The sequence below is a fragment of the Perognathus longimembris genome, chromosome 19 (assembly GCF_023159225.1).
Source record: "Perognathus longimembris pacificus isolate PPM17 chromosome 19, ASM2315922v1, whole genome shotgun sequence".
Taxonomy (NCBI): domain Eukaryota; kingdom Metazoa; phylum Chordata; class Mammalia; order Rodentia; family Heteromyidae; genus Perognathus; species Perognathus longimembris.
In genome coordinates this window covers 29,635,462-29,661,209 of record NC_063179.1, presented here as the reverse complement: position 1 = coordinate 29,661,209, position 25,748 = coordinate 29,635,462, and the positions used below count along the sequence as shown (strand labels likewise).

General features: G+C 35.8%; 1 protein-coding gene across 1 annotated transcript in view; it reads right to left on the bottom strand.

Moving 5' to 3' along the window:
- The window catches only part of Hcn1 (hyperpolarization activated cyclic nucleotide gated potassium channel 1), a 336,525-nt gene that overhangs the window by 40,764 nt on the left and 270,013 nt on the right, over positions 1 to 25,748 (bottom strand). Inside the window, exon 5 of the mRNA XM_048368455.1 lies at positions 15,024 to 15,170. Within this exon, the coding sequence (XP_048224412.1) occupies positions 15,024 to 15,170 (147 nt within the window). The remainder of the gene's footprint in view (positions 1 to 15,023; positions 15,171 to 25,748) is intronic.

Genomic DNA, 25,748 nt, shown 5'->3' with positions numbered 1-25,748 from the left:
ACAAAGAAAGACAGAGTGAAGAATTCTGTAATACAATGGAAGTATACAGAAAATAGAATAACAAACCTCAGTGAAAGCAGTTGATCAAGAAGGTGATGGTATGGAAAGAGATGTATGGAGCTGATGTATCACTAAATATAAGTTCGATTTTGAAAAATATCTAATTCTGCTTCATTCTAAAACATTACTAAACTGTATATTTCTAAACAGTTTTAAACATGGTAGGTTTAAACTACAATTGCCATGATTACACCAAATAGAGTAAATCTTAACAAAATGAAACCATGGTAACATCACTTAGTTTCGGCACTTCAAAACATCCCATATTTTTAGTCTCTGCAGAGCCCCTAAGATCATCTTTCTAAGAACTGAGATAGTTCAAAGGCATTTGAAATCAGAGACTTCTAAATTGCTTTTATAAAAAATATTTTAGAAAATTCTGAGTTCCTAATGTCAGAAAATATCAGTAATACTTCATCTGACAGAAAATTCAAAGCACCCCCTTTGCATTCCCATTTAGTAGGCTGAACTGGTTATAACCAAAAGCAAAACTGAATGTTTGCAGAGGCTTCTTAAAAGAAGGAGTAATTTTATTTCAAAAATAAAAGAGCCAACATTTATTGAGCTCACACTGAGCGTCAGATATTGCTTGTAATATTTTACAAATGTTAACTTACTTTATTCTCACAATAGTCTGTCTTAGGTATTACTTCTGATCATTTTGAAGGTATTATATGCTCTCTCCCAAGCAAACACAAGGATATGAAATCCAGTTTATCAGGCACCCTGATTCGCTGGCTTGGGGTTTTTGATGGATTCTGACAAGCCACCGTGCAGTTCATATCTAAATTCACCACAAGACCTGAAGGTTTAGATTTTAATCATACATTGCTTTTTTAAAACTGTATATAAATTTTACAAGTTTGTCATGAACCTTTGATGTTTGTGAGATGGCAAATGAATACCTTTAAACTGAGCTCTTCCTTTGTCTCCCAAAATAACAGTTTTTACAAATCTGCATGTAGGTGTCTTATTCCAGTTTGGCACAGTTTTGAAAACACCATCTGTGTTTAATACTTTGCTAGTTCCTACAGTTAGGCTATCTTACTGTCTTCTTGAGGCAATAGCTGCATATCCTACTGGTCTTTGCAGCAAGAAACTGCAATAGATAAGGAGAAAAAAACAAACCGTATTCCATAACCATTTGTTGGGGGCAAGTGATGGACCATGGCGGATAGTGTAAACACACTGTATTTTCCTCGTAGCATGTCAATGTCTTCCTTTCATTTCCTCCCTTGGAAAAAAATGTTCTAGTTCTATGTTCCTTTACTGGTGGGTGTGTCTCTTTCTTTCTGTGAGGACAAAAGAAACTATTATTTGAGTATAAATTACACACACAGAAAGAAAAGGGAAGGTAACAGGATTTTACCAAGTGTCTGTCCATAGCTAGTATATCTTACTGCATTCTAGAAGGAAATAATCTTGAATTCGGTTTTGCTTTCTCAACATGTACAGAAGAAAGCAGGATTAGAGAGACAAAATACATTGCCTAGTCTGCAGAGATGGATTATATCTAGAGCAATTAACCACACTCCTTCAACCCTACCATGGGTCTTTGCTACCGACTAAACCAAAGTCATAAAAGTTTGGCACCTAATATTAATCCACACTTTCATATTTTGCAATTGTATGTTCTTAGAAAAGAAAAAATACTTTAAGCATAACATAAACACTTTAATTTAAATGTTAACTCATTTTAGAATACCTACTATTTTTATATCCAAATGTAGTTCTTATTAATAATTAAAAAAATTGAGGTCTCTATTGTATGCACTCTCTATATGTTTTTCTGCTATATCATTTAATGGTAGTATATTGCTGCTATTGTGGAATTTAATACATAGTTCTAGTGAATAAAAAAAACACAGACACTTATATTTTATTAGGTAGGACAACACAAATATGTGAAACAAAATACCTCATATTTTCATTCCATTCATGAAAATGATTTGGTATAATTTTGTGTTCTTAGGTAATCACAGATCTATGATCACCATGTAAATTTTTTTATAGTATGAACTATTTTGCAAGTTGTGAGGTGGTTCTCACTGACATCTTTGTAATAGCTAGGCAATATTCCACCTTGTATTCATCATAGCATACTACAAAACTATCCAGTCAGGATAAAAAAAAAAAAAAGGTACATCACAATGGACTTCTATTCAGTAATGGGTGGTAGTGTTTTTCATTATTACTTGTGAAATGCAGCTATAAAATTAATTGCTTGGGTAATAATCATCAATTTATGAGTCAAAGCTAATTTGTCTAATAACTTCTGCATATGCATATGGGAAATTATGATTCAGTGGCATGACTGAGTGGCATAAATATACTTGTTTGTAGATGATAGATCTGAACAAGCTATATTTTGAGACAAGAATTAAAAATTTTTAATGTTTCCTGTAGTTACAAGTTTTCATATGCATATCATTTGGTTTTGAAACATTCAATTGTATTTAAACCTTACAATATAAATGAACATGATTTAGCCTCAGTATAGTCCCATTGCTTTGCCTTCTCAGAATATAAGAACTTGTTTTGAAAAGTACCAAGTAGGGTAAAAGCAGATAAAACATACATAATTTTTATGTAATTTAATGTAAAAGAATAAAGATAAAAACAGAAAACATTCAAAAATTCAGCCAAAGAATCATCAGGAAGTTGTTTTTCTTTTTTAAGGGGGTTTATTAGACTTTGTTTCTCAGCCCCATTGTGAAATATCAGTTGATCATGTTATAATTTGATCTCTGTAAGCTCCAATATGATTTAGTTCCAGCTGGCTCTGGTAAAGTATAAGAAAGACTTGCAGAATGGCTGTTAAATTTATTGCATAGGAAAATAGCTCAAGTTGAACTGTCAAAGAGATATTACTAAAAATACATTCCCCAAACTGGACTGGATCACTTGACAGCAGAGTGTCTTAATTAAGAAAGTGATTTACAGAAATTGCTAAAATTTTTCATTAACATTATTAGACTTCAGATAAATTCATCTTCATCAACAAGTTAAAAACTAGAACCAGAAATCTATGCATAAAAATTATCATATGAGCGTGAGGTGAGAGTTAAGCTTTATTGGAGAGGTTAATGGAAAGATGGAGTGAGGGAAGGAGAAAAAACTATTGGTTAGAGTTGTGTTTCATTAGTGTACAGTGGAGGTGAAGACAAGAGCAATGAGTAGGTTTGTGTACATACGGAAAACACTGATGACCAAGGAGGAGGAAAGAAAGATGGAAAGAAAGAAAAGACAAACTGCAAGTAGTAAGAAGCAAAGCAGAAAGCAAAAGAAAGGAAAACAAAATGAAGAACAACCATGCCATTCTGTCATTCTAGTTTCCAGATAATATTTAGATTCTGTGTGAGATTAAAATATGGGAGAAGAGTGACAGAAGAGAGTATGAATGAGTAAGAGAAGGATCTCCTCATCTATGTGTATGTTAGGAGAGTATAAATGGGGTGGGGCTACAGGAAAGAGATGAAGCTGACTTAAAGGAGTAGATATTGTGGCTCAGTTATCATGGTTTCTGCTAAAGGGAAGAGGATAAGCAAACTACAAGATTAAATGGAAGTGGGTACTTGGGAGAGGGCTTCAGAGTTAGGCTTTTGTTTGGCTCAGCAGGGAGTCCCAAAGGAGCTGACCTGCCATTGAACATCTAGATACCTATTAAATGCATTGTCAGACTTTGTTGAGCTACCAAAGTTTGACAGTCCAAGCTGGCTTTGAGCCATGACACGTTGGATCTCTGGCTTAAATATCTAGAATTACAGACATATGCCATAGCCATTTGGTTTTATTCCTAATTTTCTATAGATTTTCCTGCTTATGTTCTTTGTAGGCCTATACTAATATGAGGTAAAGTCCTCACATGAATAGCTTGCAACGTTTTAATACTACCATCATTATAAACAGTTCCTAGCCTAGTAATCATAAAATAATATTGAGCAGTTCTTTTCTCACTAAGATCTTTGCTAAGTGTTGACTTTCCTAAGCATGATAAAACACACACACGCACACACACACACACACACACACACACACACACAGGGGAGGGAGGGAGGGTGGGAGGGAAGGGAGAGAGAAAGAGAGAGAGAGAGAGAGAGAGAGAAACTTGCTAGAGAGCAGAAATAGGCTGGTCCCTTCTACATATAAAGTACTTTGCTCTCACTAAACACAGGTACATAAATCTCAAAAAGAAATCTGAAGATTTCAGAGGCAATACATATATTGGTTCTTTTTTTGAAGATATACTAATATTGGACTTTGAAATGATTAAGTGTGTAATTTAAATCACAGTTTAACTGGATCTGAACCAAAGGCTTAGATTCTTATAAAATTACAAGTTTTGAGCTACTTTCAAACTCTCAAAGTATGTTGTTTATATGATAATGTCCCCTGGTCTAAGTGATTTATCTGAGGACTAAAATGTTAAAAAAAAATTAAGGTACCCCAACATTGATATGCTGTTTTACTTAATGTTGCTACTTAAAAACCAGTATCCTCCTCTTCTTCCTCCTACTCATCACTGTATATGATGATATAAAGATAATTTATACAGTGTAATAATGTGAAGCTCTAGTTACATGAGTCTGAGGGACATTTTAAACAATAGCAAGCTGGTTTTTATCAGCTATAAAAATGTATTATAGAAAATTTCCCTTAACAGTCTAGATTTAAAGTTATGGAAATCAGTATTCTCTGTTTATGCTTTAACTCAGTGATTAAAAAAATCAAGGTTTACAAAGCACATCCATCCTCTTAATATTACAAGTTTTAAATGTAATTTTAGTATGTTATATTGAGGGCATTGACTCTTTCCTGATAATCAAGGTTGCTTTTCAGTTTGGTTTTCAATTACCTTAACTTAGCTTGAGATCTATTATTTGATTCTCTTCCATAAGATTGTTTAAATAATCTTTACTGTTATGATAACAATGAAGAAAAAAAAGACCTGGGCTCTCTCTTAAAATAATTAATTGCAATGATGAAAACAAGCTTATGTTTAATTTGTAGTTACATACACTTTATACTTAGGTGATTTTATTGGAAAATTTGTCTCCTCCTGGGTTCAAAGATAAGGTAAAATAGCATCTGGATTTGGAAGTTAAAGGATCTCTTTTATTAGCCCTGCGTTCTTTACATACGGCTTTATCTTGTATCCGCTTAGTCTATATGAGTTCACCAAATACTTCTAATCAAGCCTTCCCCTTTGAAGGCCTCCCACTCTACTCCAGATCATGCATTCCTTTCCTCCTGACAACTTTTTTTTTGTATGCACAGACTGCTTTTAAAAGTATAAATGATTTCCTATATTTCTTCTATTTTTAGTAAACTGCTCTACATTCTCTTCATAGTGTTTACTTATGTTTATTTATGTTTTCTCTCCAAGCATAAAATAATTACTTCCTTCGAGGCTGAAAACTACATCTTATAATTTGTTTCTCCCATCACATGAGGATTTATATCTTGCATACACTAAGAAATCATCAACTGCTTTTGTCTAGCTCTTGTCTACAGGAGGCTTAGGACAAATGAAAATAAAATAAAATAAAAACGTCCTAGGCTAAAGGAGAAAAGACCTACACATTACATGAATGTCTAATACCTTACAAGATCCTAGTATAGCTTTGAGATGCTATGACTCTAGCCCGTTCTACTTAATTTTAATTGGAGTACATTTTTAGAAGGTGTCTAAAAATCAATGAATATGCACTTTAAAAGTGATGCAGAATGTAGTATATAAATACACATGCAACTTATACTTCCTGTGCTACAATCTGTTTGACAAACTAAAGGTCAGAGGGACAGGATGGCACTCTCAGCCTAATTCATGTTCTGTGAAAATGAAATATACTGACATTCTTTATTCCATCGGGACACGTGATCTGTACCTATTTTCAGCCCATGGCTCTTCTCACTCCATTGTTTAAAAATAGATCAGTTCTGAACTTTGAAGAGAGGCTCAGAAGGGCATTAACCTCCTTCTTGACTGTTAAGTTTGCCATTTTGCTCTAATCAAATCAGTTTAAGTCTGATCATGTTAAAAATAGAACTTTTTACACATTCTAACAAGCTCTCATAAACAGGGGGTAGCATAGAGTTTATTGAGTTTTTATAATTAGTTCTTATTTTTTAATTTACTGACAAAGCCTTTGCTAAAGCATACATCAGGCTTATGATCCTAATATTTCAATGTCAAGTTTTGATGCTAAGACATTGCCTCCATAAAGCTGGATGCTAAAATGAAGGAAGAGTTATTAGCAGATTGAATTAGTTCCAAAAGAAATGGGACATAGGATAAGGTAGAGTTTCGCATCTCTCTGGTATATGGGGTTAATAACTTTGAATCACTCTCTCAGCAACCAGAAATAATAAATATACAAATATTTCCTGCATATCCTTTGATGTGACTGGGTTAAAATGACAGAACAGAACATTTATATAGCTTTTATAATAGTCCTGTCTTGGAATCCTTTGTCCCATCACACTAAGAGATTGATGCGTAAACCTATGTAAAGTTAGGAATTAATGTAAAACACCTACAAGAAAAAATAGAACTTCTGACAGGATGTGGTGATGCATGCCAGTAATCCCATGTATATGAAAGGCAGAGATGGAAACACATAGTCTAGCTTGAGGTCTAGTTCATGCCAAAGACTTAAGAAGTCTATCTCTAAAAACAAGTCAGGTATAATGGCAGAGTAGTTAGGATCAGAGCTAGACTAGTTTCAGAAGAAACCCTACCTAAAACAATAAAGAAAAGACATTGGAGACATGGCTTAACTCGCATCCCTGAGTACAATCCCAGTACTACCAAACTTTTCACTCCCATGTAGTGTAGAACTTTCTAGCTATATGCCACAATACATGCATTCACCTCAAACACAATGGCTAGGGGATCTAAAAATGCCAACAGCCTTTTGTAACATAATAGAAAAAATGCCAAGTACAGTGAAACATATAGTTATAGTAAACTCCATGAACAAAGCTACTTAGCATAGTGAACATTGTTTTCCTTATCCACAGAAATAGCTTTTTTAATTTACAAAATACATCCTTTGCCCCTCCCACAATCATCACTGATTCTTTGAGGTAGTTTGCTGAGTATGTGATCTGTATTTAATTTGAATATGTTTGTTATCATTATTAAGAATATATTACCTGTGTGATGGAGTTAGGGTAGACATTAAGAAAGACAAAGTCTTTCCTTTGTGGAATTGTGAGTTCACAGTGAAGATAACAAGATGGTGAATACTGAGGTTTGAAAACAAGGTAGGAGAATAATGTGCAACTCAGAGATATGCTGATATGACTACAAAAGATCTAACTAGATGAGTTTCTCAAGTGAAGCATCTTCAGTGAGGTAACATTCATAGAGACTAAAGAACAACAAGGAATCATTTTTTCTTTCAAGTATTGCAGCAATTTCCCCCAAGTATATGGCAAAGATAAATCACCTAATTTTGGCCATCAATGAAAATAGAATTATAGCAGCAAATTAGTATTTTTGAAATATCAACTAATTGAAATAACTTTATAAGCCTAGTTATGAGAATTTTTTTCAAAAGTCATGGAAATAAATTTGTTCCTGTTATTTAAGATCTTAGGCATACCTTAAAAATATTCAAACACCTATAAAACAGAGGTTTGATTATGACAGACTAACAAGAATACAAAGTGAATTGAATATGGATATACAATATTTTTTACTTTCCTTAAATTTTACCTTTTCCTCTTTTTACTTTAAAGGATATTACTTTATAGGATATTTACATATTTTTGAGAGTCTTCAGCTGTAATGTATCCTTCATTTTATAAGACTCTATCCCCAAACTTCCATTAAGTAAGAACATTACTCTGAAATATTTGTTAGCACCAAAAATGTGTACAATACTTATATAAAAATGAGTGGCTTGAAGATGCCTGAGGAAGAGCAGAGCCCTAGCTAAGCTCCCTCCCACATTGCAGTTTTACCACTCCAGAGAAACTTTTACTCCCAGAAAGACAGCCCAAGTAAGTTATAACAGTATAGCGATTCTGGCCAGGAAGGAAAAATCAACTTTGCTGGCCTGAAAACACACATATGAGCTCCGGGTGGCATCACGCTGCAATGCCTGTGCCTGTGCCAACACAGCTCCCTGCACTCCGTGTGCTTAAAGCACACAGCCTCGACCAGAGAGAAATCCTCCAAACCGTGGCAGACAGACACAGATCGAAGGCTGAGCACAGATGGGCTAAAATCGCAGAGAAAAGATGAGTACCCCACAAAAGACATTCTCAATCTTGTCCACAGAGAAGCATCTGGAAGGTAGCCCTTCCCCCACTGCCAGAGCAAAGCACCATCTTTGACACTGGCATAGGGTCAGACCAGATTGGAACTAAAGTGGGTCTTGGGAAAGCAAGGACAAAGGGGCCATTTTGAAAAGGGCAAGAGGGACCAACAAGTGAGAGCCAGCACTGCCCAGGAGAATGACCCCTGCCCAGGCGGGAGGCTCATTTTGTCCTGCAGCTCACACACTCAGGAGAACTCAGCCAGAGGTACCCCGCACTGCCCACTGGAATTTCTAAATTGAAACCGAAAGCAGCGAGCAGCTACTGGTGGCACGGAAAAACCAGATGGGGGAACAAATAGTTCCCGACACACATAAATGGGCCCATCACAGAGGAAGCCCAATTCCCAGCCCAAAATGGAGCTGAATTCCATACACCCAAGTCCTATCAGCAAGCTGTGTGAACCACAAAGCCCCAGATTTCACTAAGTGGGAGGGGGGAGGGTCAGGGTCAAAGCAGATCCACACAATGCAAACTGAAAGCAAGTCAAACCAGCCAAGCAGCAAAATAGACTGCAGACCATCTCAGGGAAACCAGAGAGTGTAGAAATCCCACCCAAACAAGGAAGACTCCATTTTTTCAAACATTTTTTAAGCTTTTTTTTTTCTCATTTCTGAGACTTTGTTGATTTTTTGTTTTCCATTTTTATTTGTTTGCTTCATCAAGTTGTTTTTCTTTGGTTGGTTGTTTTTCTGGCTTCTTTTTATATAATTTTTCTGTGTTTTGTACATTTGTCTTCCAGTATTTTTTCTTTATTTCTCTCTTCACATTCTCTTTCTTTAAACATTACTTTCTTTATGAATAATACCTCCAGTCTTTTCTGCGAACTCTCCATTGTCTATCATTTTAACTTTGTTCTTTCTACTGATTCTATTCTACTCCACATTTCCACATCACTGAAACAAAACAAAAATCATCACACACACACACACACACACACACCCGCCCCGCACATACATTTTACTCTATTCTCATTACTACCTCTAACTTACCCTCCTGATTTACATCCAGGAATTACAGGTTCCATTGACCCCTGGTTATTATATAGAGGGTATCCCTGCTCAATCCGAGTGAATCAAAGGGGTTCTAAGAGAAAGCCAGCCAGTCCAAAAAGAACTTAATATAAGAACAAGAATTGCTCATAGGTTCATAATAGTAAATAAGTAACTACTGAATACAGGGCTCAGGATTGGTTGTTATATCAAAATTGTATTCTTTAGGAACACCAAATCTAATTTTATATACAGGTATATATGACAAACCAACAGCAAGCATAATTCTAAATGGTGAAAACTCAAGCCATTCTCTTTAAAATCAGGAGCAAGACAGGGCTGCCCACTCTCTTCCTTCAACATAGTACTGGAATTCTTAGCAAGAGCAATTAGGCAGGAAGAAAATATAAAGGGGAACCAAATATGAAGAGATGAAGTTAAACTTTCTCTCTTCGCAGACGGCATGATCCTATATATAAGAACCCCATCGACTCTACTTCCAAGCTACTAGAGCTGATCCAAAACTTCGGCAAAGTTGCAGGATATAAAATAACCCCCCCCCCTAAATCAATGAGCTTTCTATATTCTAATGACCCAAACGCAGAGGCTGAAATCAGAAAAGCAACACCTTTTGTAATAGCCTCTACAAACATAAAATACCTAGGAATAACCTTTACCAAAGAAGTGAAGGACCTCTATGATGAGAATTTTAAAAACATGAAAAAAAAATTAAGGCAGAACTAAGGAAATGGAAAAATCTCCCCTGCTCCTGGATTGGGAGAATTAATATTGTCAAAATGGCAATATTGCCAAAGGCTATCTACAAATTCAATGCAATACCCATTAATATCCCAACACCATTTTTTTAATGAAATAGAGGAAGCAATCCAGACATTCACATGGAACAATAAAAGACCCAGAATAGCAAAAACAATCCTAAGCAGAAAGAACACTCCCGGAGGAATTACAATACCAAACTTCAAGCTGTATTATAAAGCTATAGTAATAAAAACAGCTTGGTATTGGCACCGGCACAGGCCTGAAGATCAATGGAACAGAACTGAAGACCCAGAAATGAACCCACAGAACTATGCCTAGTTAATCTTTGATAAAGAAGCTAAAAAATAGTCAGGAAGAAAGATAGCCTCTTTAACAAATGGTGCTGACAAAACTGGTTTAACACATGCAACAAACTAAAACTACATCCTGCACCCAAATCAATTCCAAATGGATTAAAGACCTCGAAATCAAAAAAAGATACACCAAAAACACTAAAGGAAGGAGTAGGAGAAATACTTGGGCTCCTTGGCACAGGACGGAACTTCCTTAACAAAGACCCAGAAATGCTACAAATCAAAGAAAGGATGGACAAATTGGACTGCATCAAACTGCAGAGCTTCTGCAGGGGAAAGGACATAGCTCACAAGATAAACAGATAGCCCACAGTTTGGGAAAAGTTCTTTACCGGCCATACAATGGACAAAGGCCTCATATCTAAAATAGAGGCAGAACTAAAAAAATTACCTTCCTTCAAAACAAAACCACAAAGAACCAATAGCCCCCTCATCAAATGGGCTAAAGACTTAAAAAGAGACTTCTCTGATAAGGAAATGAGAATGGCCAAGAGACATATGAAAAAGTTCTGTACATGACTGGCCATAAAATAAATGCAAATAAAAACAACTTTGAGATTCCATCTCACCCCAGTAAGAATGTCCTATATCAAGAAAACTAATAAAAACAAATGTTGGGGGGATGTGGCCAAAAGGGAACCCTACTTCATTGTTGGTGGGAATGTAAATTGGTTCAACCACTCTGGAATACAGTATGGAGATTCCTCAAAAGGCTAAACATAGAGCTCCCCAGCAGACCCACTTTGGGCATCTACCCAAAAGATCACAAACAAGAACACATGAAAGCCACCAGCACAACAATGTTCATCGCAGCACAATTTGTCATAGCTAGAATATGGAACCAACCCAGATGCCCCTCAGTAGACTAATGGACCAGGAAAATGTGGTACATATACACAATGGAATTTTATGCCTCTATCAGAAAGAATGACATTGCCCCATTTGTAAGGAAATGGAAGGACTTGGAAAAATTTATACTTAGTGAAGTGCGCCAGACCCAAAGTAACATGGACTCTGTGGTCTCCCTCATAGGGAATAATCAGCTACAGGTTTAGGCTAGTCTCAGCAGAGGATCACAAGAGCCCAATTGCTATACCCTTATGAACACATAAGATGATGCTAAGTGAAATGAGCTCCATATTATGGAAACGACTGTTATATCACTGTTGTAATTACTTTCAACATGTGATGTGAAACCGTAGCTTCTATTATTGATGACCCTCTGTACCCCCTTCTTGTGGTTTTACCTGCACTATCTCTATCTTATCTGAGTACATTGGAAACCGTGTATACCGGTATTAGAACTAGGAAAGTGAAAGGGAATACCAAAATCGAGAGACATAGGATAAAAAGACAAACGACTACAAAAAGAATACTTGCAAAACTGTTTGGTGTAAATCAACTGAACAACTCATTGGGGGAAAAGGAATGCGGGAGGGAGGCGGGGGAATGAGGGTGGAGGTAATAAACAATACAAGAAATGTATCCAATGCCTAACATGAAACTGTAACCTCTCTGTACATCAGTTTGACAATAAAATTTTTTTTAAACATGAGTGTCTTGACAATCATGTATTTTGAAGTAGAAATATTAGTATTAAGATTTCATGGTTGATTCAAAATGAATACATAATGAGCAATTATACTGTCTGTATGCAAGTAAGTACAAATAATAGCTTATGTGTTTACATCTTTGCTATAAAATAAATTGCAAATACCTAGCATTCTGTTTTTCATGGCTGTGGTTCACTTACTGGACATTTATTGTGCCTTTTTCCAATGTCTTATGTGTAATCAAACATTTTCTGGTTACTCTCGGATCTGCTGAGTGGCAGATGAAAATATACCTTTAGGAAAGTTTATGATTCATCCCCTTACTAAAAGGCAACCCGTGAAAGGTGGGATGATGTGTTTTGCTGTATTTGTAAGAAATAGTTCCTGTGATCCAGCATGACAGTTTATATGTGACAGTCCATATCCAGTCAGATTGGGAGAAATCCCTGTCATTTCTCTGATAAAACATTTGTTCAACACACATTTGAATGTTTTAGAATTAAAATTTTCCTTAAAAATGACTTTTGTTAATATTTTCCATATTGTTCTTTATTTTCCTTTTCAACTTATGTTTTTCCCCCTTCACAAGCAACTCAGGTCAACGTTCAATGTGGAGTTTTGTGTGATTCTGATGCTCAAAGCTATAGGTTTCCACAGCAGATGGTGAAATACTAATATTTAATACCTTCTGAACATTGTTTGCATCTGTTCAGAGGAGCTCTACTTTTACTACATAGCCATGGCTTTTCTTCTGGTTTTCATTCATAAATCTATTAAAGAAGATTGTGCACTCAGTAAATATCTCATGAGCTCCAGAAGCATGCTGGTTGTTAGAGATACAAGAAAAATTAACATGTAGATTCTGGAGAACATAATGATAGGTAGGATGTTTGAGGAAAGTTTGTGGAGTAGAAGGTGCTTGATAAAAAAGCATTGTAGAAGGCAAAGGTGAAATGAATAGAAAGGAATGAAGGTAGAGAGAGCAACATGAAGAAAAACAGTGGAATTTAGCAATTTTAGAGATGTTATTGAAAATACCCTATTAAATCATGCACTGATGAGAGGAAATGATGAAAAAGCAAGCCGCAAAGGGCCTCCTGCTTCATATTACATTATGGAGCTTGGACATTTTCCTAAAAGGTTATAAGTCATAGTCATGTTATAGAAATAGAATGACATCATCCCATTTGGTCTAGATGCCAATCAGTACAGTAGCACTCTTAGGGGATGCATTTGAGCCAGGTGATTTTGAGAGTAAGCTGCAAATGCACTATAGAAGTTGAGGCCAAAGACACTGAAGAAACTTTTATGAGATATAGAAATTTAGGGATAGAAAAAAGCCAGCAGGTGAGATGAAAAATACCTGTGTAATTTATCTTATGAAGAATATACTAGGAATTTTAAGAAAAAGATAAAATGTGCACTAAGGGCTCTTGCTTTTAAGGAAATTTCAAGATAAATGAAGAGAAAATAATAGGAGAGGGAAGTCAACATAGGCAGAAAAGAATAATGCAAAAGTTTACAAACTAAACACACTGGAAGTAAGAAAAGCACAGTATTGCAACTGATGAAAGAAGGAGGAAATTAAGAGGCACCTGAATTACATTTTGCCGACAGATGACAAACATTTGTAGAAAAACAGATTACAAGGAAAAATTATAACTGAGTTTCACATCAAGTTGGCAACGAAATATTTTGGCAACAGAGCATTTTGTAAAATGTAGGGTGATTCCAGACAGGAAAGCTGGCAATTCCACTGGTGACAGAGTATAGGAGGGCTGGCATATGAGCCTTAGAATCTATGTTTGATTCAATTTATAAAGTAATAACAGAAGGTTTCTGAGAAGGGACACAATCAGCTAAAAAATTAGTATGGAATTGTTGTTTCAAGTTATAGACAGAGAAAACATTAAAGCAAACTGAGGGGAAAGTGAAAATATTGCATGTGAGAAGAACTAAGTCACTGTGGTCAGTGAAGAAGGAAGCCAGGCATGGGAGTGTAGGTCTTGCTAGGATAAGCCAGTATTTGAAATCTTGTGAGGGATCTGGCCATAAAAGAACATAGAGGGTTAAGCAGTGTAAGAAATACAAAGAACTGAGTATTCCTTTCTCTTTTGGTCTAGGAGGGATGTGACCATGCTAGCGGTTGGAGGGAAGAATGGGGGGTGGGGCAGAATGACAATGAAAGACAAAGGGTTGTCATTGATGTTGCACAGTATTTTAGTGAGGTAGTAAGAGAGGAATTGCTCAAAGTAGGTCAACTGCTCCTGCTCAGGGCAGGAGATAACTAAAGAGAATGAAGGTGAAATAAAAAAGAAAAATGGATGGAAGGAAGGAAAGTAGGCAGAAAGGGAGAGAGGTGGGAAGGGGGAGGGAGAGAGGAAGGGTATGGAATTGTTTACTAAGCTAGAGAGAGAGTATACTGAGAAGTTGCAGAAAATAATGCTAGCATATGGAACTTTTGAGAGGCACAGATACTGACTGTCTCATAATATAGAATACTCAGAGATCATAATTAGCGCAATTTTCTGATATGTGTGTAAGTGTGTGTGGGGGTGGTGGGGTGGGGTGGTGTTTGTTGGTCCTGTAGCTTGAATTTGTGCTCTGTCCCTGAGCTTTGTGTTGAAGGCTAGCACTCCACAGTTACAGCTATAGCTCTGCTTCTAGATTTTTCAGAGATAAAGAGTTTCACAGACTTTCCTGCCTGGGGCATTTAAAATACAAACCTCAGACATCAACCCCCAGATAAGCTAGGATTACAGGTGAGAGCCACTATTGCACAAATACTGATTTTGTTTTTCAGAGAAAAACCTAAATAGAAGAAAAACAAGAAATATATATTAACATTTATCTCTGCTTTTTCTTTTGAGCAGTTATGACATAATCTAACAGACTTCCCATGAAAACAGAAAAAAACATAGTAATTTATCATGGAGACTGAGGACAATAAACCTTACCTCTCTCAAAGGATCATTAAGTTCATTCAGAATATTTTCTTCATCAAATATTTTGCCTTGGTATCTGTGTTCATAATAATCATGTATCTTCTGACGCATATCTGCTGGTAGCTTGTGGAAGGACATGTACTGTTCCACTTGCTTATACTGTAAAGAGAAAAGAAAGAAAATTAGGGGGGAAACTGTGACATTGCTTTGTTATGCTATCTTGAATAACATTTGAAAATCAAGGAACAAAAGGAGAAATCATTTAAGGTGAAGGAATGAATACACTAAGTCCTTTTGCACCTATTTAATATCATGTGCTATTTAAGACCTTGTATTTAGATAATCACTTCCTATAAAGAACTCCAGATGTGGGCTGGGGATATGGCCTAGTGGCAAGAGCGCTTGCCTGGTATACATGAGGCCCTGGGTTCAATTCCCCAGCACCACATATACAGAAAACGGCCAGAAGTTGCGCTGTGGCTCAAGTGGCAGATTGCTAGCCTTGAGCAAAAAGAAGCCAGGGACAGTGCTCAGGCCTTGAGTCCAAGCCCCAGGACTGGCCAAAATAAAAAAAAAAGAACTCCAGATGTTAAGGAGACATGAATGGAGTGATTTTTAAGGTCTCTACAAGCTAGTGATGAGGCAAGTAAAAAATAAACTAAACTGGTATGATTTTTTAGTTGAGTCCTAAGAACTAAGTTGTGGTTTGGCTGTTGATTTGAAAGAAAAGTCTTGTAAGTGAATGTTGTAGGGAGCACAGCTGACTCCATCTTGATTAGGGAAACACAGTAGGAAATGTTGGGGGAATAGGTTAGGTCAACCTGGCCTCAAAATTCTGCTTCTGTAAATGGCTTGCTTAACTTGTTTGTTGCTTGCTCTACCCCCTGCATCAACTTCCTACATCAGTGCCATGCTTGCTCAACTTGTTTGTTGTTTGCTGTGAACCCTGCATCAACTTCCTACATATGTGCTATGCTATTACCTTTATAAACCCCAATTTGAGGACTGCTCAGCCTTACAGTGTCAGCACCTGAGTTTGCACTGTGTTCCTGGCTGGTCAGCGCACTTTTCACTGTCACAGTTTCAGCTCCAAAGTCTGTGCTGCGTTCCTGGCTTGTCAGTTCACTTTATGCTTCCCCAATAAACCCAACTATTTGCTTGAGACTGTCTCTGAGTGGTGGACTCTTGGACCCTCGCACCCTGTAACAGTGAATAGCAAAAGATTTTATCTTAATCTTTCTAGAAAACATTCTGAACCTAATTAAACATTGATTCTACAGGAAGGGAGCTTGGAAATCATACACACTTATGTGATATAATGTCCTGTTTTGTGCTCAGAACTAAGAGGCTTCCAATTCAGGGTTCAAGAGTACATCAGGATGAAAATAGATTCACATACTTTTATAGCTCAACGTTAATGTAGATGCCTAAGTTAACTTAAGCTAGAAGTCTTTAAATGTAGTTGTTTATAAGACCTAGGAAGAAACTTGCAGACATCCTGTTTTTGGAGGAAAGGGCAGCATTGGGGTTTTGAATGCTCAGCCTTGTGTGTTGATAGGTAGGCACTCTCCACCTTAAGCTCTGATCCCCTATAGCACTATTTTCTTTTTTTTTTTTTTCAGAGAGGGTTTTCTGCTTTTTTCCTGATGCTGGTCTTAGACAGTGATGCTCTGTTCAATACCAATAAGCCAACATAATTGGCTTATTGGAATGAGGTCACATTCTACCCAGGCTATTTTTGAACTATACTTCTACTGATCTTTGCCTTCCAAGTAGAAGTGCCACTATGTTCAACAAAGGAGCTTGTTTCTTGAGAAAAGCAAACCTTTGGACTGAGTTCTGGAAACTAAATCTGTTGATGTGCCAGCTTTCTTCTGTCTACATATATACAGGAACAAGGTATTTTAATGCATTATTCTTGCTAATCATCTAGGAATGAAAGTGAGGATATGAGAAGAGAATAATTTTGATCTTACTCCAGGCAACACAACCAGAATCTCTATCTTAAAAAAAAAAAAAGCATTCCACAAAATAAGAACATAACATTAAAGTTTGAGAAGCATTTCCTAGGAAAAGTTTATGTGGAAGGGTTCTTAAATCTGTGGTGCTCTACCTGTATTCCTTTTCTCTTGGTATGTAGAATCTTTTGTGTGAGTAGTAGTATCGTTTGGGTGAGTCTTGAAAATATCTAACCTTAGAAAAGCAATGGAAATCACCATACGCTAGTATGGCAATAACTTTTATACTCCCTGGAATGCATCCATGAAGTCCTGGCTAAATGAAGGATTCACTTTTCTTTGGGACCAACAGGTGTTAAGCCATCTCTACTTTCTTTCTACAATGCACTGCTTACATAAATTCTTGGAACAGTAAGAATCTATGGTCATAACCAACATACTACATTTTAATTTATTCTTTCCTTTCCTATACAGCACAAGGATATGGAGAGAAAATTTGTGTGCTATCTCCATCTCTTGGATAAGGAAATTCATCCTCAATTAGCAGTAAAAATGGTATACCATAAAGATATAGACCTAAGTTGTTTGAATTCAGTTAACTCTTCCTCATTTAAGTCATATCATCTTTCTGCCATGTCTGTTTTTATTAAACTACAGTGTTCTATTGAGTAATCTTCCTTAAATATTTTATTTAATTTTATTTATTTATTTTTAGAAGGAAGGATTTTTTTAAACAGCTTTTATTTGAATATAGGAATTCTCCCCCCCTCCTTTTTTTTTCTTTTTTGGTGGCCAGTTCTGGGCCTTGAACTCAGGGCCTGAGCACTGTCCCTGGCTTCCTTTTGCTCAAGGCTAGCACTCTGCCACTTGAGCCACAGTGCCACTTCTGGCCGTTTTCTATATATGTGGTGCTGGGGAATCGAACCCAGGGCTTCATGCATACGAGGCAAGCGTTCTTGCCACTAGGCCATATTCCCAGCCCCCTTCCTTAAATATTTTAAAGTCACAATGTTCTATGGATAGCGGATGTGCATATTTTAGTATATATTACTTATTTCAATGATTCATTATTGTATACTAACTATTGAACTTACAAATGAGTCATGATTTCTATGTGTCAATGGTGTTTTAATCCATTGCCAACCAACTATACCACATGGAACTTGTCAGTAATGCATAACCATAGTTGCCATCAGACATCTATTGAGTCAGAAAGCTCTGGAATTGAGTTCTCACAACCTGCACTTTAACAGGCCTTCTACACACTAGAATTTTAAGTACTGTGTTATCTTAGGACATAAGGAAGCAAGCCTGAGAGTAGGAGAATGGTAAATTTAGTTTTGACAAGTTAAGATTTAGACACTCATGGTATATCATCATGCTTAGATATGGGTCAGAAACTCAGAGGAGGAAATCATGAATCTTCAGTGACTAAGGGAGTGTAAAGGGATGATGTGTCAAGTGAGGAGAAAAGAGGAAACATCATGGAACTGGAATTTTTGAGAGCAGTCGGACCAGAAAGTTCGGAAAGGGGTGTCATTGATCAAGATGCATTGTACTTATAAACTGACATGCTGAATTGAAATTTCTGTGCACAACTACTTAAAGAAAATAATTTTTTTTCAAATTTTTATTATCAAACTGATGTACAGAGAGGTTACAGTTTCATACATTAGGCATTGGATACATTACTTGTACTGATTGCTACCTCGTCCCTCATACCCCCCTTCCCCCACCCCCTTTCTCTTTCCCCCCATGAGGTGTTCCATTCACTTAGACGAAACAGTTTTGCAAGTATTGCTTTTGTAGTTGTTTTTCTTTTTTTACCCTGAGTCTCTCAATTTTGGTATTCCCTTTCAATTTCCTACTTCTAATACCAGTATACATGGTTTCCAATATACTCAGATAATGTTACAGAGATATTGTAGGTACAACCACAGGAAGGTGATACAAGAACATCATCTATAATAGATGCTACAGATACACATGGTACATTGAAAGTAATTACAACTGTGATATAACAATCGTTTCCATAACATGGAATTCATTTCACTTAGCATCATCTTATGTGTTCATAAGGGTATAGCTAATGGGCTCTTGTGATCCTCTGCTGTAACTTACCTAAACCTGTACTAATTACTCCCAATAAGGGAGACCATAGAGTCCATGTTTCTTTGAGTCTGGCTCACTTAACTTAGTATAATTTTTTCCAAGTCCTTCCATTTCCTTACAAATGGCAATGTCATTCTTTCTGATAGAGGCATAAAATTCCATTGTGTATATGTACCACATTTTCCTGATCCATTCGTCTACTGAAACAGTTCTGTGAATAACCATTCCAAGACATGAGAACAAAACTACAGAAACATGACTAATGTGACTCAGACAGATATCAACAAGGAGTAGATAGAAGGTGAAGTTAAAAAATAAAACCAACAGATTCCAGCTATTATCCCAAATTTGAAAATTAGGCAATAATAGTTATCAGAATACAACACTTATGAAAGTCTGGACTATTTCTTTCTGTCAATTTCCCTTATACTTAATAAGATGTGCAAAGTTAAAAGGAAGAATTATTTCTATTTAAAATGTTTAATTAAAATGTGTTAAATTTTAAGAAATACTCTTTGAATAAGATACTAGTGGTGGTTGGGAATTGAAAGAAACTAAATGCTAGACATTTTAAATTAGTTAGTAAATTCAAATTTACAAATGATTACTTGATACATTTACTAGTAACTAGCAAGTACATTTTTTGAAAGGGAGAGATGAACATAAAATTCATTTTTAGACTCATAAGCTCAAATGTGCTGGGGTAAGGTAGAGAGGGAGGGATGGGCTGGAAGAGGAACAGAAAGAAGATAAGAGAGGAGAAGAGGAGGTAGGAGAAAAGAGTTTAGGGGAGAGGAGGGAGAAGGAGGGCAGAGGAGGGAAAGGAAAAGGGGAGGGAAAATTAGAGAGAGGGAAAAGGAGGATAGGAGGAGTAGAAAAGAGGACTGGAGGGAAGAAGAGAGGGTTAAGGATGGGGAGATATAATACAAAACAATTACCATTTAAACTTGAAAGTAATTCATGCATATAGTATTAAAATAGGCTCTAATAGTAGTTTATTCTTTCCTCAGTCTCTCTTGTACTTTAAATGTATTTCATTGTATTTCATTTATTGTTCAGAATACTGTGGCAGGCTAAGGAATGAAAGTAACAAATTCACTCCCTTTCTAGCTTCCATTATCTACTATACAATGCTCAGAGGGATTAAAATTTTATACTTGGGGGCCGGGAATATGGCCTAGTGGCAAGAGTGCTTGCCTCATAAACATGAAGCCCTGGGTTTGATTCCCCAGCACCACATATATAGAAAATGGCCAGAAGTGGCGCTGTGGCTCAAGTGGCAGAGTGTTAGCCTTGATAAAAAAGAAGCCAGGGACAGTGCTCAGGCCCTGAGTCCTAAGGCCCAGGACTGGAAAAACAAAAAAACAAAAAAACTTTATACTTGTGATTTGCTTTCCCAACTCATAAACTACTTTCACTTTCTGACCATATAAATACTGAAAACAATCCCAAGTAAAACATTTTATGACATTTACTTTCATTTCTTAAACATTTAGAAATTTTCTGGTGGACTTGCTCTTTCCTGATAATTTCCTTGCCCATCCCCAAGAAGCAGTTCTTGGTTTATTTATTCCTGTCATTAGAAACAGCACTCAAATAAACAGCTGAGAAATGTTACATAAAATAAAGAATTCTGAGTCCTCCTAGGTATGAAAATGTAACTATTACCATCTCTTTTTAAAGTAGCCAGCTATACTTCCATACAGCTATACTCTGGACCTTTCATGCCTAGGCAAGTGCTATATGAAATGGGCCATAACCTAGCTCTTTTGCTTTAGTGATGTTTCAAATAAGATCTTGCATTTATTCGTAGGCTGGCCAGGACCACAATTTACACTTTCCTATTTACACTTCTTAAGTATCTGGGATGATAGGAACTTGACACCATTCCATGCTTTTTATTAATTGAAATGGAGATCTAGAGAAGCCTTTGGCCAGGTTTGCCTGGAACTGTGATCCTCCGGATCTCAGCCTCTTGAATAGCTAAAATTATCTACCACTTTCAACTAGGCTATACTATTAATCTTGATTAAGACTGACTACACATATGATGAGTTTCACAAATGCACACATTTCTCTCACATTTTAGGACATTGCCTAAAGTTCTAAGAAATTATTATTATTATTATTATTATTATTATTATTATTATTATTATTTGACCAGTCCTAGCCACAGCACCAATTCTGGCCTTTCTATATGTGGTGCTGAGGAATCGAACCCAAGGCTTCATGTATACGAGGCAAGCACTCTTGCCACTAGGCCATATTCCCAGCCCCAAAGAAATTATTTTCCTTTTTGATTTCTAAAGTCCTAATATCTTTGGTTAAAAAATACTAATATTTTAACACTTGTAAGGGACAGGAGTCCTGCAAATGTGAGGACAACCAACAAATATAGAAAGCAACTCTTCTTAATCTCATTTATATTGTTCTCAGTGGTAAAATATGACATCTTTATCAACAATGAGTCATCAGATGCTTTCATCTCATTCCCCAAAGCATCAATAATCCATGTAAATTTTACCAAAAAGTTTCAGTAGTTCTTCCTTTGTCTGCATCTTCATTATTACCCTTCTTGTCAAAGCTACTTTCTCTCTTTCCTAAGCTCATGATTACCTTTCTAACTAGGTTTACTGTTTACATATGCATCTTTTCAATTCTGAATCCATTTTCATGATTCAAACAGAGTTAGCAAGGGTAAATACAAATTCACAAAAGTCTATTTAACCATCTTTAGCATTTACCTAACAAAGTACAAGAAAAAAAATAGCAATAATGAGAAGTTAGTGGATTTAGTAGTTAGAAGAAATCGCTTCATTACTAAGCCAGTAAATCATCCATATAAAACATCCTTAAGTTAATGTATTTGTAATTATGGAATAAAAGTGCAGGGGATAGATTATTTTCAAAAATGAAAATAGTCCTTAGAACAATTGTAGTCCAATTAGAATGTGCTGGTTTGTTTTAAGAATCTTTTGCAGTAGTTCGCTATACTACAGATTATCATTAGTATAATATTCTTGCTCTATGCTTACACGCAAATACTGATGTTCAATCCATCACTCTTCTTTTTTTTTGCCAGTCCTGGGCTTTGGACTCAGGGCCTGAGCACTATCCCTGGCTTCTTTTTGCTCAAGGCTGGCACTCTGCCACTTGAGCCACAGTGCCACTTCTGGCCGTTTTCCGTATATGTGGTGCAAGGGAATTGAACCCAGGGCTTCATGTACACAAGGCAAGAACTCTTGCCACTAGGCCATATCCTCAGCCCCACTCTTTTTCTTTTAATATGCCTTTATATATACTATGCTTCATCTAAAATTTCAAAAACAAATAGACATTTCCCAACAAAGTATCCCCTAACCCTTTTAGAAAGATAACTGTTATTTTTCTACTTCTCACTTTCTCTTGTAAACAACAGAAGAGATTTGTCTTCTCCATTGGAAGTTAATATTTCCACTGTTGTTTTTTTTAATATCGTCAAATTATATCTCGGCAGAAACTCTGTCCCTACAGTTCTGCCTTGTGTCCTCAACTATGTCTGTATATTGACTCTGCCCAAATAACATTGATTTGTCAGTTTTTGTTTTATTTTTATTGATAAATTATAATCATAAATGTTACAGAGTATGTGTGATGTGATATTGTGACACACACATATAAAAATCTAGAGTAATTAGTATAGGCATCTATAATCTCAAACAGTTATTTTTGTGTGGTAAGCAAATTGAAAGTCTTCACTTCTGTTTTGAAATACATTATGCATTAATAACCTTTATGTTTTTAAACTTATTGTAAATGTGATGAACGGGGGGGTTACAGTTACATAAGTAATTTAATGAGTATATTTCTTTTTAATCACTGTTAATTTCCTTCATTTTCTCCTGCTTACCATTTCCCACTCTCCTCCCCCTCAGACTGTGAAGTTCATTTCCAACATCATGCCTAGTGAGTATCATTGTTTCATTACTTCATCCTTTGTCTGCCGTTTCTGTGATTCCCTTTACCTTCCATGGCAAAAAACCAACCAACCAACAAACTGTCTTACTATGTAAGAGTGCAACTGTTTTTAGTTTGTACATTTTATGATTAATCTTATTTAGCTTTGTGCCCATGGCAAACCTCCCTTTTCTTCCTTCTTTCATTCCTCACAGATTCTGGTAACTATTAGTCTAGTCTCCGCTTCTTTGAGAAAAATATTTTAGATACAGCATGTGAGGATACTCATATTCGTTTTTCTTTCTGGGTCTGCCTCATTTCACTTAACCTAATTTCTTCCAAGTTTATATGTCTTGGTGCAAGTGATGAGATTAATTCTTTATATAGTTAAATAACGTTTGTTGTTTAGATATTATATATATATATATATATATACATACATACATATACTTATGTATACGCACTTCTCCAGTTTAAAACAATTTACCACAATCACACACATTGCTATGATATTTAATCATCAGATAACTAATGCCTTTTGCTAGATATTCAACTAAATATTCACACTTATTTTATCCTCATACCAAGATTTTTAGATTGCTAATACTATCAGTACTTTCTATCTGATAGAGAAGGCATTGAGAAATTATGTAACCGTGTAAAGACATAGAGAGCTAACTAATATTAACGGCAGTGTCTGAACCTAGGCAAAAGGGCTCCATTGGCTGATACCAAAAATATTGGTTTTATGTTTTCCCATATTTCTTTTTCTCATACTCCACTTCTGTCAGAAATATAAGTACTAGATATACTTGTATTTACAGCTTTACTTCCACATAATTAGCATACAATAAAAGTTCACATGCTCAAACTTGACCTTCTATGAGCAATCGTAACCATGATGAAAATTAGACTTTTCAGAAATCTTTCAGAAGTCTCCTTTTTCTTCTTCATGGTTATCTTTATCCTTAGTCCCAAAAAACTACTGAGCTGATTTTTGTCATTATCATTTTTCCAATTCTAGAATTTTACATAAATTGAGATTCATTCATTCATGCATGCATTCATTCATTCACTTAGCCAATCCTGGGGCTTGAACTCAGGGCCTGAGCACTGTCTTTGGCTTCTTTTGCTCAAGGCTGGCACACTACCACTTGAGCCACAATGTCACTTGCAGCTTTTTCTGTTTATGTGGTGCCAAGGAATCAAACCCATGGCTTCGTGCATGCTAGGCAAGCACTCTACTGCTAAGCCACATTCCTAGCCAATTTTATGTAAACAAAATAATGAAATACTTAATCATTTACATGTAGCTTTTTTTCCCCACTGAGCTTCTAAGCTGCACCCGTGTGTGTGTGTGTGTGTGTGTGTGTGTGTGTCACAGTTAGCATTACTTTTCCTTTTTCATTGCCGAATAATCCTGGCACACTCACTTTATATTATATTCACCTATTCATTTCCGTGAAAGTAGCAGTCATTGGTGGGGTGTATTGGCCTTATTTTTTTTAAGATTTTTTCTTTATATATATGTATATATATATACATATATATATACATATATACATACATACATATACATACATATATACATACATACATACATATACATACATATATATATACATATATATATATATAATCAAACTGAATTACAGAGAGGTTACAGTTTCGTACATTAGGCATTGGATACATTTCTGGTTTCTCTATCTCCACAGTTACCACTCATAATTTATTCTCAATTCTGAAAACAGTACTATTCTTCTAAAATTGAGGTCTGACCACTACAGGCCTCCATTTTACATTCCAAGTATTCCAATCTGAGAAAGAAAACTGGATTTTTACAATATGCCAATGAGCTATAAGGACATGTGCATCTTAGCCCTCTGTCACTTTCTCCTGTTAACACCCTCCTTGTAGCATGTCTCCAGCCCAACTGGAATTCTGTATCCTACATAGTCAAGGGGAAAGTGGAAGATGATCAGAGAAGATGGGAGATGCATACATTCCTATGTCCTCTGTCCAGCTGTCCTCAATGGTGACAACATTAAAAGGATTTATATTTAAAAATATAAATTGTGATATTTACAGTAAAAATTGGTTCTGGAAATATATTTTTAGTTTAAGGCAAGGGAGGCTAATCTGGACTCCTAAACATTCTAGCAAACATACTTAAATTTTTCTACATTTTAGTTGTTCTAGGTAAGGAAGTGAGAAAATCATTGACTTAATTGACAATTATAGATGACAAGCATAAAGAAATTTAATTATAGTTCAAGCTGAGCTAAGACACATGCAGTTAAGAAAACCCTCAGGAATAGAGAACGTTAGTTCATAATTCTGTTAAATCAAGTTTCAGGATTTTTATAAGAATGTCAATGATAGCAACAAAATTTATTGTGCTAAAGGATTTGATGTTTGACTAAAATTTTGCTTTCACTGGTTAGAGTTCAAAAACATAAATTAAATTAGAGGAAGTATAGTATAATTCATGTTTCCTTTAAAATATATGCTTGTATTTATTTCATTGTTAATGGAGTATGTACAATAATTTGATATAAAAATGTTTGTTCCTCAAAAAGATAAAACATTATATGAAATAATTATCAATAAACTAATATAAACTGTCATAAAATATTTCTCTAATTTTACCAAATAAAAAAGTTAAACCTGAAAATGGCAGGGTCAACAAACTACTCTAAAATAAATATCTTTAACCAAGATCTTTTAGGTA